The sequence below is a fragment of the Limanda limanda genome, chromosome 6 (genome assembly GCF_963576545.1).
Source record: "Limanda limanda chromosome 6, fLimLim1.1, whole genome shotgun sequence".
Lineage (NCBI taxonomy): Eukaryota > Metazoa > Chordata > Actinopteri > Pleuronectiformes > Pleuronectidae > Limanda > Limanda limanda.
Window position 1 is genome coordinate 2,230,400 of NC_083641.1, and position 15,882 is coordinate 2,246,281.

A 15,882-nucleotide genomic window follows, 5' to 3' on the forward strand; every position below is an offset into this window, starting at 1 on the left:
ATTTCTGATATTGGCAAAAGCCAACCTTGTTTTATTTTTATTGTACCATAAAATCAAAAAATGTACCGCCTTAATCTAAAAATGCTCTACTGGAAATTCTTAATAAATTTGGAATTGGACAAAAGTTGTTTTTTTTAATACTTACTAGAACTGCTGACTTCAATTTAAAATTTTGATATTTCAAATAAGAGTTTGGAAGAGCTCGAAAAGTATGTTAATTTTCACTATACACTGGAAACAAAAGTTGGGTTTAGCGATCTAGATCTGTACATGCAGAGGCATACCAAACAAATTGAATGTGTTGTTAAGGTGTGGCACTGTATAGTTAATTGTATCCCTCTGGTTTGATATTTAAAGAGAGAGTAGATTTTTCTGCAGACTTCAAACACAGAGGTTGTCTGTGAATGCAGTCAGTCGTGGGGACCCATGTGAATCACTGGTGCGCTTTAACCCTCGGTACCAGGAGGTGATCAAAATGTATAATTCATCCTGAACATATAGAAGGATTCCTGGGCCGGATATGCTGATGTAATGGACGAACTTGTGATATCTTGTTTTCGATGCATGCTGTTTGTGAAACCTTCTGGCCCCGGGGGCGTCTGACCTACTTGCTGGGCGCGTATTACGGTATCTGGTGAAGCACAGTCCTCTCGTGTCCCCGTGTGATCCAGTCGTTGCGCGTTAGCTGCGGGGGTTACGGTAATCCTGACAGTGTGTGTCAGCTGATCCTCCTTCGCTGGCTCTGACTGAGGAGAGAAACCAGCCGGAGGAAAACACTGACTGCTGCCACGGGTAAAGTCATGGCTGCGGAGATTCACTCGAGGCCCCAGACCGCCAGACCGGTTCTCCTCAACAAGATCGAGGGCCACTCGGACGCCGTCAACGCAGCCGTTCTGATCCCGAAGGAGGATGGAGTGATCACGGTCAGCGAGGACAGGTGAGCTCGCCGAGGAGGCTAGCGGTAGCCTGTAGCTAGCAGGGATCCGTGTATTTGCTGGTCATTACGCTTGTAATCCCTGGTGCACTGGGTTACAAAAAAGGGACAAAATTAAAGATAAGAAACCTTTTCATCTTCCTCTTTTTGTTCTTGTTGTAATATATGAAACCGGGCTTAGCACAGGGGGGTGAGGGAGGTAGACATCCATCAAGAGGGAGTTCTCTCCATAGAATATCCGGGAACAAACTACCAACCCTTTACAATACTAAACCGGACATAAACATGTAGTTATCATTCTGTAATGTTTGCATTTAGGGCTCAGTGTTTGCGTCACGTATCCGTGTTTAAACGTGTCAGATCAGGTTTTATTAACCCAACGCGTACTAGCTGGTTAGCTCCTGCTAATGTTGTAAACATAACCCAAACTAACCAGGTGCTGCCTTCAAGTGCTCCTTGTAATCTGCTTTAATTTTTGTTGTTGTTTAAGGAGGACACAACAATCAAGTTATTGTATGTATATGGTCTCTCTGAACAGTACACCTAGATAACGTGGTCACAGTAGTAAATAGATTTCTATTGGTGGATTAAAATCAGCCCCGTGTTCCCAGCAGGACCCTTAAGGCAGCTTGAACCTGACCAGACATCACTGAGGCCGCAGTATCAGTCACATCAGTCCAGTCATAGGGTGTCATGGTGGCTGTCATGCTCGGTTTCAAGTGTGAAGAAGCAACATCCTCATACAGCGTTAAAGGAAATTAGATGCTGTGAAGAAATGTGCTGCAGTTTCCAGCACACGCACATCTAAACCACTTGATATTGAAATGGGAAGTTGTCTGTCGGTCAAGATGCAGCACTCTCACATTCAGCTTCCTTGATTTAAAACAGTCGCTGCTTTGCATAACGCCTGTGCTGTGACTCTGCAGACCTCTTACAGGAGTGGAAGTAAAACCTTAAAAAAGGGTTGTTTCCTCAAAAAGTTTGAAACTGTTTTAAATGCACTTAAATCATTGACTGTACATATGATCTTTGCAAAGCTGTCCTGTTTCTGTTTACGGTCAGGGCTGCTAAAACTTGTACCAACTTGTAATATCTCTTTAAGCTCGTTAGATGTTAATGATGGTCAAACACCAGTCAAAAGTTTGTTATGGTGTATAAACAAAGTAGTAGACGCTGGTAAAGATCAGATGTACTGAAGGGCTGAATTTTTAATTCTTTAATGTGTTTCAACAGTAATGTTCACCAGCTGAACTGACTGAAACTACTAAATGTGTAATCCTCCCCCACTCAGTACCTCCCTATGAACAGAACCAAGCTTTGTGTGTGAAGAGAATTAGGGCTGGTTTCCCAGATGAGGATTCATTCCTAGTCCTGGGTGAAGGCTTTTTTCAATGGATATTTCCATTTAAAAAGTGTTATTTCTCCTTTTTCTGTGAAACTCCTCATGTGAGAATCTGACTTGGTGAGACAAACGGTAGCAGATTTCAATGGGATGTTTTGACTTGTTCCCTCAGAACGATTCGGGTATGGCTGAAGAGAGACAGCGGTCAATACTGGCCAAGTATCTACCACACAGTCTCCTGTAAGTAAGACCACACTGTCTCTGCCAGAAAAGGATGTTTGTCTGTGTGTTGAACAAAAATATTTCCAGTCATACAAAACAATGCGTCTCTGCATCACAGCATGTTCAGAGTGAAGTCGCTGCTCATGGAGAATCTTTGTGTCTTCCTCTCTCAGCTCCATGCTCTTGCATGTCATACCACCATGACAGCAGACGCATCTTCATAGGCCAGGACAATGGAGCTGTTGTGGTGAGTAACACTAACTCCAGCAAATGGCCTCATTTCTCACTGCAAGCTTTTAGTAGTTCAAACAAATGAGTTAGAAAGACAGCTGCATATCCGGTTTAAAATGGGCCACACTGTCAATGTTTGGGCTCCTCCAAATGCCTGTGGGGGGCCAAATGGTTCTTAGAGTTGACACTGTGTGTGTGTGTGTTTGCTTTGCCCTCCAGGAGTTTCTTATCTCTGAAGATTTCAACAAGATGAGCCATGTCAAAACGTATCCAGGTGAGAATTTGTGATCAGGACAAATTCCTTGCAACTATCAAGTAAATGTAACAACAGAAAACCCCAACAAAGAATTACAGTAATGATTATCCACAGGCAGTGATAGTGAAGACAAAATGTTTCAGTTTACAGATGTCTGTCGATGTTTTTTGTGTGTGTGCATAAGCGAGAGAGAAAAATAACAAGCAAAGTCAGGAGGGGCTGAATGAATCAATGCTGTGTGTAGATCTACTATGAAGAAAGATTTTACACACTAGAAAAAAAATGTTGAAATAATTCTGACACTACTGATATTGTAGCACTGGCCACAATCATCAACAAGTTGTGTACATATTCACTTAGAGCTGTCCACTTGTGATCAGATCACTCAGGATGGATGTTAGTACCAGGTGTGAACAGGGCCTCACTTCCACAAATGTTGTGACCCTTGATACTTTGGTCGACAATTAAGAAGCAACAGCTCAAGCAAGCACCCATATACAGTCAGTACAATGATTTCTCATGAGGGAGGGTCTTCAAACTCCTGTTTGTCTGCGGTCGCTATGACCACGAGCCGACTGCACATCAGGACCTTCGTTGTCCCTTGGAAATTGAGATGCACACATACGTTCAGCACGTGTCCTCGCTGCATCAGTTCGGTACACGTGCGTACCGAACTGAAAGGCCCATACTGGAAATCTTCGGTTCAAACTTAGGATACATGTAGCGTTACATCCCTATTGGTTAGGACCAGAACTGCAGCCATGGAACCTCTCAGTTGGAAATTAAGCATTGGGGGGGAAATAGTCAGCCTGTTGCTGTGTCTCCACTGGAATGTTCCATCTGGTTTCCCACCACTAACAGTAATAGAGAATCAAGCAGCAGAGACCAAACTGCAAAAAACATGACTCACAATCAGATCACATTCACATGTGTCTATGTCATTTCCTCAGAGTAGCTGACAAAGGCAATTTTCCAAGAATCAAAAACTGTGACGTTATAAATTTATATGAGTAAATTACTTTGGAATTTAATTTGGAAGAACTTTTCTCTCTGTAGTTCACTTCAATTACTGAACAAAATCTGTGTTGCATTAGTATACAGCAGCAAACAGTGTTTGAAAAGTGTCTTTTGCACACACTGCACAAAATAAGGATTTTGGTAATAATAATTACTCAAGTCTGTTCTTCAGTAGATACTAGACGAAAAAACTTAAAAGAAGCAGAAGCAGCAGAGGAGAAGAGAGAGAGAGAGGATCAAAGTTTCAGCTTCCCAGGCTGGATTCATGGCTGTGGTTTGGTCACGAGGCAGGAAAATGCAAAGAATTTGAAGTAGTTTAGGGTACAACATAGAAAATGAGCAGAATAGCTTTTTGTAGGATAATACTTGACTATAGTCAATTCTAATGTTTCATCTTATAAATATTTTGGGCACTTAATTCCCTATCAGTGATGCTTTGTGTTATTATGAGAACTTGATTAAGCCAGTATAGCACTGATCAGTGAGTGTTATACAGTTATTAAGCCTGTCCTGTTTGCATTGTTATGAGCTGTGACTTTATCCCTCAGTTCATTTGAACTTATCTCATATAAGTATCTTTGAAGTAGGAAAAATCTAATGTTTTCAAGAAAATATTTCCTAAAATTAATTAAATAATCACAACCAGCATACAATGTTTTTTTATGACTGAATTTTTACATAATATGGCACAATTAGAGGTGTACAGTAGTTTAGTTGGGGCTGTCTGGGTTATAATGGTGCTGCAAATGCTTATCAATTTCAGTCAGATGTCTAATTGGATAAGTGATGGTATTATTGTATCCAAAAGGTCAACTTCATAGTGATGCCTTTAGTCATAACTCAGGAGTTTAAGGCCTGATATTTGCTACAATATGACTGGTTCACAGAGGCCAAGTGTAGGGTGGTTCTTCTGGTTTAAATGTTGTCCTTCATACAGTTTAAAACCTTAGAATGGACCATTAGGACTGAGGGGAGTACAAATAGTTTGAAGGGATTTGTCTGTCTTAGTGTGGATTACTGTGTGGCTAAGCAGTGCATCTGATGGGATCCGCACACGGAGAAGTCCCAAATAAGTCTGAAATGGTGCTCATCCATGACGCCTTGAATATAAAGACCATCACAATAGATGTGATTGTGTTTGATGTTTAAAGCAGCGTGACTCGTGTCTGTTAAACACGCTCTCTCTTTCTCTGTGTTTATGTGTACGTTTGTGTGTGTTTTGCAGCCCACCAGAGCCGTGTGTCGGATATGGTGTTCTCCCTGCAGAGTGAGTGGGTGGTGAGCACTGGTCATGACAAGAGTGTGAGCTGGATGTGCACCCAGAGTGGGAGCATGCTGGGCAGACACTACTTCACTGCCTGGGCCTCCTGCCTACAGTATCCTTCATTCAATCCTTGTGTGCACCAGTATTGCTCTGTTAAGTGTTTTTGTAACGCGTGGAGCCAGTTGAAGCCCTGACTGTTCGCCCAGATACGATCACGAGACCCAGCACACCTTTGTCGGCGATTACTCAGGACAGATCACGCTTTTGAAACTGGAGAAGCAGACGTATACTATAATCACCACGCTGAAGGGTCATGAAGGTAAAGACACTCGGCAAACACACCTTCACATTAGGTATCACATTTATTAGCACAGAGCAGTTGTTTGCACATAGCAAAGGTGAGTAGTCAGCACGGTTTGTCTCACACACCTCTACACACCAGCAGCCTTATATGTTGTATATGCAGGTGTGGCTGCAATAAATAATAGATCACCCAGATTCCTCCATAGGACTTCATTATAAACGAAAGAAGGTAAAATTCCCAACAGTTAGTGGTAACATTTCAATCTTTAATTACCATGGAGAATTGCTATACTGTAGCTGCAGGAGAGCTGCTAGTGGTCTGGCCATAGCCTGCAACTGCTAGCATCCACTGTTGCCACAAATCTGACATTTGATTTGTTAAAATATTGATGTATTGTTTTGCATGCACATTACTTTGTTCATAATGGTTGTTTTTATATGAATATTCAATGTACTTATTTTAATTTAAACCTATATTTGATTAACAAAAAGTCTTTCGTAAACAAACACCGTCCTTCTTCAATGTTACTGTTACACATTTGATTCACTGTCAGTGCGATATCATTATTTTTATTGATAAACATTTGATTTTAATATAAAACTTGGTGAAATTATGCATGTTTCCATATCATAGCGTCATCAAAGCATGTGAGATTTGTATTCAAGTGGCTCAGTGAACTGGCTGTGTCAAGAAACGGAATCCCACAACCAAAATGAGTTGCCAGGGATACTGCTCTGTGTGAAACAAACACTTCCCTATGTTCTTCTTTGGGCATTCATCACACAAGAATTTGTTTGGAGGGAGGACTCATCTCATCAAAATGCCTGTTATATGTTTGACAGTTTTTGGACGGTAAACTGTCCTCTGCAAAATGCCCTACCTCTCTCTTTGATGTGTAAATGTACCCTGGTGCTGATGGTAATGAATTATAATTAGACTGATAATACATATAAATGAGGGTGGGGGCTGGGTGCAAGCTGGTCTCCCATCCAAATGTTAAATAGAATTTATTATTGATCAAATTTGGCAAACCTAATGGACAAGACAGACTTCACATCAGGGTTGTTATAATATAATATGGGACTAAACATAAATATACAGGAGATAAACTATCTCCTGTGTATACATGTGCAATTTAAAGTATTTCTTATCTTTTATGTCAGCTGATGGAAACAAATAAATGTGGAAATTAATAACTTGACATAACTAAAACAGTTGATAATGTTGCTATAAGTGGAGCTTGTACTGTTAGCTTTTCCCTGCGGTTCATGCAGCTACAGTGTAATGATTCCTCCACCATCTGCTGCAGGCTGTTGTTCATCATATGACAGATCTGACTTCTAGAACTGATGTTTTCTGTCACGCAGATGCTGAAATTTTACGAAGAATGTTTTCATGTTTGTGGTTTACAAGGCAGAGCAGTGTGTGGTCTTTGGCCACAGTCAGAGGCCTGTGAGTGTTTAGCTTGAGGTATAGAAGAATAGACAGATGGTCTGTGTTGTCTGGTTGATCAGCTGAAGACAACCGCTGAATCAAGGCTAAGGGCCAGGAACACAACGACAACATCCTTCTTTTTGGTCTCCTTTACTCCCAGTGAGGTAATATTTAATTATAATAATAACTTTATTTGTCTAGCACTTATCTACAGAGTTACAAAGTGCTTCACAAAATACATGGCGAAATAATATTTACACTGAGCTTGTCATGTGATCTGCTCTTCAAACGTTTTATCAAAAGTATCCACAGCTTCCAGATAAATATAGTGAGAGTAAAGACGATATTAGCGTGAGGCGTAGTCGATGTGTAAAGTTATACAAGCAGACATATGTAAGTAAAGAACAAATACATCAAATTGTACTTAAGTGAATACTTTCTGTCTATAAGAGGCACAAATTGCCTCTTCAAGTTTATCAATATACACAGGTAACGGGTATACTACTTTTAAACACGGGTGAACCATGGACTGTATCTCTAGATAGCCTGTGTATATGACACTTTAAAATAACACATCTAGACTTTTATAAGCTTCTTTATCTAAACATGGGTCATGGTTCAAATGTATAAAGTTTCTGAGTGTACTTTACTGATATGACGAGTCAGAGTTCAGTGGGGAGAAGGCGCCCCTGACAGTGTTGTGATGTGATGTCTCACTCTGTCAGTTAAACTAGGGATAGTACAGAGTAGGAACAAAGAGGCGATACTTCTGTCACAAACTATCTTTGACATGTGGTGACATCAGCATGCAGCGAGCACAGGAACCGACAACAGCCATTTTTAACTAATGACAGCCTATATAATGAATCACCAGCTATGTTTATTACTTCTCTGCACACCCACACAGAGTTACCCTAACCCTAACCCTGGAGACGATAGAAGAAATTTATAATAACTCCACCAAGAATGAAAACAGTTTAACAAATCACCCCGCCGAGGGCTTCCACAAAGTACTTTTAACATTTTAATGTTATTCAATTAAGGTTAATTGCAAAGCGGGTCACAATATGTTCTGAACCCTCAGTAACTATGATAATTTGCACTGAATGTGTCTTGTTCTTTGCAGACCAAGTGTTTATATGTCTGCTTGACTAATAATATACTGTAATGTAATAGTGTTGTGGCCATAAGGAGTGCCATTAACACAGTAAACAGTACTTGAACGGGTCATATTGCACCCTCTGAGGAGGGTGGTCCTCCAGCTCCAACTATGGTTTGTGTACAGTTGAAGCTGACTGTAGTTCCTCCAGCAGGCACAGGGTGGAGCCAGTAGGTCAGAACATGACACTGCCTTTCAACAAACTCCTGCAGCTCAACATCGCACATGTAACAAATTGGTCTTCTTGTCTTTTGACCCCTCCAGGAAGTGTAGGAGCTCTTTGGTGGGACCCTGTCCAGAGGCTGCTGTTCTCAGGGGCCTCGGACCACAGCATCATCATGTGGGACATTGGGGGCCGCAAAGGACGGACGCTGTTGTTGCAGGGCCACCAGTAGGTTGTTCAGTGTTTCGTACATGCAGAGCGGGTTGATAACGCTTTTCCCTCCTCTTGTTTCTGTCTGGGATTAGGAGGCTTAAGGATTTGATTAGGAAAATTGGCTCCCACATCCAAATGTCTAGTTTCTTAATTTGTCCTCACAGCAGTGTCTTCTCTATCTCCCCCTGACACTCATCCCCACCCACACTCTCTTGTCAGAAGCAGGCCTTGCTGGTGTCAGTAACAGCTGTCCCCAGGTGCTGACTTTGTTTTAATCTCCTCTTCCCTGTCTAAAAGCATATTTCACCAACTCCTATTTCAGCTCCCCCTGTTACTGGAGTTATCAATGAAGCCCATGTGCACCGACGCGTGTCAGAGTAAGCGTCTGTATCCTGTTTGCACCTTAGCAGGATTTTCGGAAGCTTGTATCTCAAAGACCCCCATCAAAATGAGGGCTGTCACGCTCCTGTAGTTCGGACGGAAACTAAATCTGCTTTTGACTTGTCCTTTATCTCTTTTCTTTTACTGTCCCCTCTCACTCATTTCTTGTTTTTATTCTAGTTAAGTCATTAAAATGCAATGAAAAACACTTGAAAAACAACAAAATATTTTATAAATCTGAGGTAGATCAATGATATGCTTTACCTCCTCACTGTGCTTACACAATGTATAAGCAATATATTGATATACATTGAAACCTTATTGCAAATGCTGAACATTAAATTGCGCTTATTAATTTATCAGCTAGTTACTCAGTGAGTGGAGAAGGGCAGGTAGTGTGCAGTGTGTTTTTATTCTGGAAATAACTTTGTGATTGAACCATATACAAAAATGTACCTGTAAAACTAAAACATTGAGTTGGAAGAGCTCAGGAACTGCCAAGGTCTGTGAGGATTATCTGTGACTATTTTCTCAATGAAGATATTGATAAATGTGGGTTTGAACCAGGTGTTTGTTTTGGTTGTGAATATTTCCACTTATCTCGCTCTTCATTCTTTCTCTCCTTTCATTGGTGCTCCCAGCGAACGAGTCCAGGCCCTGCGCTACCTCCAGTTGACGAGGCAGCTGATGTCGTGCTCGGCTGACGGAGGCATGGCGGTGTGGAACATGGACACACAGAGAGAAGAGGTTAGCATTCTGTTGTGACCTGTGATAACCAATCACAGGTTGTATCAATACAATCAGATACAGGATTTACTTTGCGATAAACACTTCAATACCCTTTCATCAAATTGTATTATTTATGGTTGAATGTTGACAAATAATTAGGGACGGGAATCGGCAGGCACCTCCCGATACGATACTATCACGATACTTAGGTGGCGATACGATATGTATTGCGATTCTGTGGGTATTGCGATTCTGTAAGTATTGCGATTCGATATTACGATTTCCTGGGATTTCTTTTGGTTATTTTTTTTTTTTTAAGTACTGGACCATGGAAAAATGTTGAATCATACCTTCAAATACAACACAGTCAAATTCACTTAGAGCTTTACAAGTTTTATTTCAAATATTAACATTAACTTAATGACTGCCGGGCAGCCAATAGAGAAAATAAATAAAAATGTGCCCTATTATTGTATAGCCCCTGTCAACTGCACACAAACTGACAGATTAAGAAATGTAAGCCACCTAGGCTACTTTTTAAACAATAAATAAAAGGTAAATTAAATAGAATGAATACAAGTTTACTTAAAATATAAACTTTGAAATAAACAAAAAGTAGGCTATTGTTATTTGCATGTAGCCGATGCAAAGCTAGTGCTTGGGTATGTTTAGATTCTTGTGAAAAAACAAGAGCTGGTCAACATGCTCTGGGGTGATGTTGCTCCCCACATATATCACCCCCCCGTATAAACCAATAAATATGTTTGTTTTTTTTTATTTTTAAAAAATCGATTTGGGAGGCAGCATGGCGATTTAAAATGGTCATTCACAAGAATCGCAAATGTAACTGAATCGATTTTTTCCCCCATCCCTACAAATAATAGTAATAAAGTAAAGTAATAAATACAATACCATAATTTTAGTGGTTATTTAGTGATGATATAAGTGTCCCTATTGCTAATTGACAAGTTCCCTGATGCGCTCCCTGACCACTCAGTAGAATGGTCAAAGTATTAGAAGTTTTCTTTCCTCATTTTTTGGTGTTCTCAATCCTGGTGAATATGAATTTTGAAGCTCTTAGAGCAGTGGTTCTTAACCTGGGTTCGATCGAACCCCAGGGGTTCGGTGAGTCACTCTCAGGGGTTTGGCAGGGCTCAAGACACACACAGTATAGCCTGGTTCACACTAGCAATGTCAGGCCGTTTTTGTCAGCCTTCAAAATTGGCTGCCGAGAATTTCGCAACACACAATTTTTCTTCGCCGTGTTAGATTACAAATATTTAGTTGCTTAGTAAAAATGTGTTACACAAAATAAATTCAGCCCACTTGCATTATTTGTGACGTCCGCTTTGCCATCATTGGCTGCAGCTGATCACGACACACTGCTTAGCTTTGATATTTGTGCTGCAGGGAACTTGGTGCGCTCAGTGGTCGACTTGTGGCTGTCGTAATTGTACGTCATTTGTGATTTTATTTTAATCTTTCAATCCCTTCATACTAACTATGTCGAGCAAAAAAGTGGACGAATACGTACAATATGGATTCACTTGTATAAAGGAACGTGATGGGTCATCAATGCATGATTTGCAATGCCAAGTTGAGCAATTCTAGTCAGGCACAGGCAAAACTAAAGGAACACTTCCTAAAGCTGCATGGAGATTGGAAATACAAGAACACAACGCTCGCTGAATTCAACGTGAAGAGAGCCAGATTCAATGAAAAGGCTACTCTGCCTGTGCTCGGTATGTACCCATCGACAAACCGATCCTCACAGCATCGTACGAAGTTGCGTACCTGATCGCAAAGCAGGGCAAATCACACACCATTGGTGAAACACTCGTAAAACCAGTTGCTTTGAAGATGGCGAATATCATGCTGGGAAAAGCTGATGAAGATAAGTTATCCCAAATTCCTCTTTCAAATGACACTATTAGCAGCAGAATAGACGACATGAGCGATGACATCTTGGCTCAAGTAGTTGCAGATCTGATTTCCAGCCATGCTGGGACGACACTCTGGTTTTGGAGCGCTGGTGAAATCCGATGCACCACACATCATTGTTACGCACTGTGTTCGGCACAGGCATGCGTTGGCAACAAAAACCTTTCCTCAAAAACTGGCAGAAGTATTAAAAATTGTAGGTGAATCTGTGAACTACGTGCGAAATAGTGCTGTGAAGCACTGCATCGTCAAAGAGCTGTGTAAGGAAATGGGCTCTGAGTTCAAGGTACTTCTGTACCATTCTAACGTTCGGTGGTTATCCCGGGGAAAGGTTCTGAATTGTGTTTTTGCCATGCGTGTGGAATTAGCCCTGTTTTTGCGAGAGTACAAACATTGTCACCCAGATTAAGAAAAGGAACAGACTTTGTCGCGAAAATTATATGAGAGTGGCACTTGCCAAGGTGAAGCCGCACATTTCTGAACTTGTATCTGGAAGGCAACAGCAAAAGTCACATTGATTTGCATTAAATATTCATTGAGTTATGTTTTTGTGTGAAATTCAAGTTTTGTTCTTTGAACACAGTGATTTTGTGTGCAACTGATCATACAACAAAATATATACCTATATTTTGAAGAAATCCTATTTTATTTTTCCAATTACGAAGGGTTCGGTGAATGCACTGCAGAAGCTTGCAGGGTTCAGTACCTACAATGAGGTTAAGAACCACTGTCTTAGAGAGTTAATTTAGTCCTTTACATATTTCATTGTAACCTAAAAGTGTCTGTGTCTCTGCAGGCGCCTCAGTGGTTGGACAGCGACTCGTGTCAGAAGTGTGAGCAGCCTTTCTTCTGGAACATCAAGCAGATGTGGGACACAAAGACGATGGGGCTCAGACAGGTAGGAGAGTGTGATCAGTGTCCTGAGCAGCGGTCATTTCCTCAGTCAGGAGTCATTCTGACGTGCGGGTGTGTTTCCCGTCTACAGCACCACTGCAGGAAGTGCGGCAAAGCTGTGTGTGGAAAATGCAGCAGCAAACGCTCCACGTTTCCAATCATGGGCTTTGAATTCCCTGTGCGGGTGTGTGACGCCTGCTTTGACACCATCAAAGAGGAAGAGTGAGTACAGGGCTTCTCTAAAAACCTGTAAAATGCAATTTAGTCACACTGCACTCCTGTTTCCAGAGCACTGAGGGCAACTCGGATTTAATGGTGTCTGTGTGTGTGTCTGTCTGTGTTTGTTTGTGTTTGTATGGTGCAGTCGAACAGCATTGGCCTCGTTCCACGAAGGGAAGCACAACATCGCTCGCATGGACATGGACCCATCCAGAGGCCTGATGGTCACTTGTGGAAGCGACCGCATTGTTAAGGTCAACAACAGCTCTTTGATACCAGATAAATGGTGCATGTGTCAAACACTAAAGCCTTTAGTTGACACTCTAAACAAAACAAATCAAATCAATATCATTGCTTTCACGCTGCTGCTGCTTCTGCTGCAGGCAGTCCATAATTCAAAAGAAGAATATATATATCTGTTAATAATCATTAATGATCCTTTGTTCCAGATTTTTAAAACTCAGGATTTTGCCTCGTTTTTTATTTCAGGGTTTTTAGTTTTTTTTTTACAGAATAACCTCTTTGAAGTCTTAACTCAGTTTTTGGGAAATTATAACAAACACTTTTTCTATTATCTGACATTTAACTGACCATCAATGTAAAAAAATGTAACTGTTGTTTGGCACATACTGTACATGTTTTCATTTGTTAATCACATTTGTTGTATGTTTTACTCCATTGTAAATAATCTTTCAAAAATCAGTAAGATTCAGCTCAATGAATGCACAGCTTTGTACCAGGCCTCCTCCGTCACAATTATTGGCCTATTTGTCTCCACAGATCTGGGATATGACGCAGGTGGTTGGCTGTAGCTTAGCAACAGGCTTCTCTTCACGCTGATTGACCCAGCCCACCACATGCTTCCCCTTGACTGCGGCCACTCTTCCAGTTCCATTTAAACCCCTCTGTAAACCACATCTCCCCATCGCACCTGGGATCTTCAGCTACATCCTGGCCTTCTTTGGGTGAATGTTCCAGTGTGTGTGTGTGTGCATGTATGTGTATGTGAGAGTGTGGTGTGTGTAGGTGTGTACTGTAGCCCTCCACATTCCTTTTGCTTCTCATCAAGAAATCTTTAATTTCACTGTCAGTGTGTGACTGACTTTTTACTTTTTGTGCTGATCTGAAACAGAACCCTAAGCACAATGGTGTGTATGTGTGTGTGAGTGCTTGTATTGTAATCGTTTCTCTAATGGGAGAGACAATTGATATTAGTGTTTACATTCAATATATCTTTTGACAAAGGTCATTTTTTATTACCCTTGCACTGTAAAATCGCAGGCCAGCCCTTCCTGTAAAAATACACTACCTTCTCTTCCTTAATGAAATGGCCCACTAACTGCATTTTACTCCGTTTAACATGTACAAAAAACCCTAATCACTTGTATATAGTTCTACATTGTGTACAGTAGATAGTTGCTTGAAATGACTCACTGATCAAAGTGATCAGCTTTTTCTGTCTCTTTCTTCCTCTATTGTTTCTTTCACTAGCTGGCCTTAAATCTCTCTCAGGAGGTTTTACATCAGTAGGTTGTCACTGGGCGGGGGGGCTCTTCATGTTAGTCGTCACTGTTGTGTGATTGTGAGATGCATCAGGCAAGTGATAAGAGACTGACATCTTTCTCGATAGACGACGGAAATCTCCTGATTAACCAAAAGATGCTGCAGCAGGAAGTTGATATAATCGTCCGCACCGATCCAGCCTCCACCTTATTATCTCGTGAGCCAGGGAGAGAACATTTGAATATGTTGCTATACATGAGCTCCAGAGGACATTTATTTGCACTATTGGGTCGAGACTTTCTCCGTAGTTTTCCTTTGACACATGAACAATGCAGCAGGAGATTCTCCACCTAGACGAGTTCACAACACAGAACAGCACAGAAATGTTGGAGTTGGTGCAGCAGACAGAGGCAGGATATGAAGTATCTGCTGTCGAGATCACGTTTGTTTGAATCCTGTGGAGGATCTCTTGCTGTGTTTCCACATTAGCTCAGTTTTTACCAAGGGGCTGACACGAGAAACTTCTTTGTTCTAACATAGTGGATAATGGATGGAGATTAACCAGAACTCAGTGCAATGAAGACTTCCTGTCACAGCCATCCAGGGGTGTATCAGTGGGATTACAATTCGAGGTTTGATTTGGTGTTTGACTTGTGACAATTCCACCTTTTGTTTTTTCAATTTTATTTAGAGGTAATAAAAAAGATATATATATATAGCACAGCATTACCCTCTTGGAAAACCTATGTAGGTAGATACCAAACAAAGCACTCATGGTTTCAATCCTCGAATGCCTCATGAGAACTATTTTTCATCTGTAATTTGAAAAATATTAATATTAATAAAGTTTCTTTGGTGTAAAATTGAATTTCCTTCCACCATAAAGGCATATGGGTACTGGGCAGTTCATCTCTACCTGTTCTGACCTCCCCCCCACCACCACCACACACACAAATATGTTATCAAGGATTTCTCATAACACTCTCACCACAGCACTGAATTGCACAACTCGGTTGTCTTTTGTCTTTGAATCAAACAGAACCTTTTCGTTCGATGTAGCGTCCTTGTAAATAGCGGCTAATATCTTCTAATGACAGACTGATGCTTGCCTTATTGTTAGCGAGGAAAAATGAGCATTAATATGTTGCAATTTCTGATGTCACATTCCAGTTCTTTGTTAATGTAGTGTATATTTATATTTGTAGTAAAGTATTTATCTATTATCACTCTAAGTGGTTGTTTTACTTTTCTTTTTACCAGTCCAATAGTCTTTATTTCCTTGTAGTTACAAACCAGAAATGTTGGACGCTCCTTAATGAAGCAAAAGAAAACTCAATGAACTGCAGTGTCAGATCTGCTGTATTTAACCTCTTCATATGGCCTGAGATTGACTGATTGATCATCATCATCTTGACAGCAAATTGCCCAAGATAAAGTCCAAGGATGTGACGTATGTGCTCGATCCCGAGTGCCTTGCCTCAGCACCTCTTTTCTGCTACGTGAGCAAACCGTTCTGTAACACTAACTAACTTTAGTTTAGAAGTGGAGTGTGGTTCATTGTCAGGAAACCGCCAGATAAAAACATAATCTTCATAAGAACAATAAACAATGTACAACAAAAACTATTAGTGTCACAGACCTGTCTTATTGGTCAAATTAGAGCATTCTGAGGATGC

The 15,882-nt window shown here is 40.9% G+C and overlaps 1 protein-coding gene across 1 annotated transcript; it reads left to right on the forward strand.

Moving 5' to 3' along the window:
• Positions 1-750: 750 nt before the first annotated feature.
• wdfy1 (WD repeat and FYVE domain containing 1) lies at positions 751-15,069 on the forward strand. Its single transcript, XM_061072782.1, has 12 exons — positions 751-937; positions 2,449-2,516; positions 2,672-2,745; positions 2,949-3,003; positions 5,228-5,378; positions 5,473-5,585; positions 8,428-8,554; positions 9,562-9,667; positions 12,387-12,488; positions 12,576-12,706; positions 12,849-12,957; positions 13,484-15,069. Exons 1-12 carry the CDS (start codon positions 801-803, stop codon positions 13,541-13,543), a joined length of 1,233 nt encoding a protein of 410 aa, XP_060928765.1. The 5' UTR covers positions 751-800; the 3' UTR covers positions 13,544-15,069.
• Positions 15,070-15,882: the final 813 nt, after the last annotated feature.

What these genes read in the sequence shown, in the direction of transcription:
- wdfy1 (XM_061072782.1), top strand. Translation starts at nt 801, where the DNA reads ATGGCTGCGGAGATTCACTCGAGGCCCCAGACCGCCAGACCGGTTCTC. An exon ending in TATCTACCACACAGTCTCCT is followed by an intron (nt 2,517 to 2,671) that starts GTAAGTAAGACC and finishes TTCCTCTCTCAG; the next exon opens with CTCCATGCTCTTGCATGTCA. An exon ending in CACGCTGAAGGGTCATGAAG is followed by an intron (nt 5,586 to 8,427) that starts GTAAAGACACTC and finishes TGACCCCTCCAG; the next exon opens with GAAGTGTAGGAGCTCTTTGG.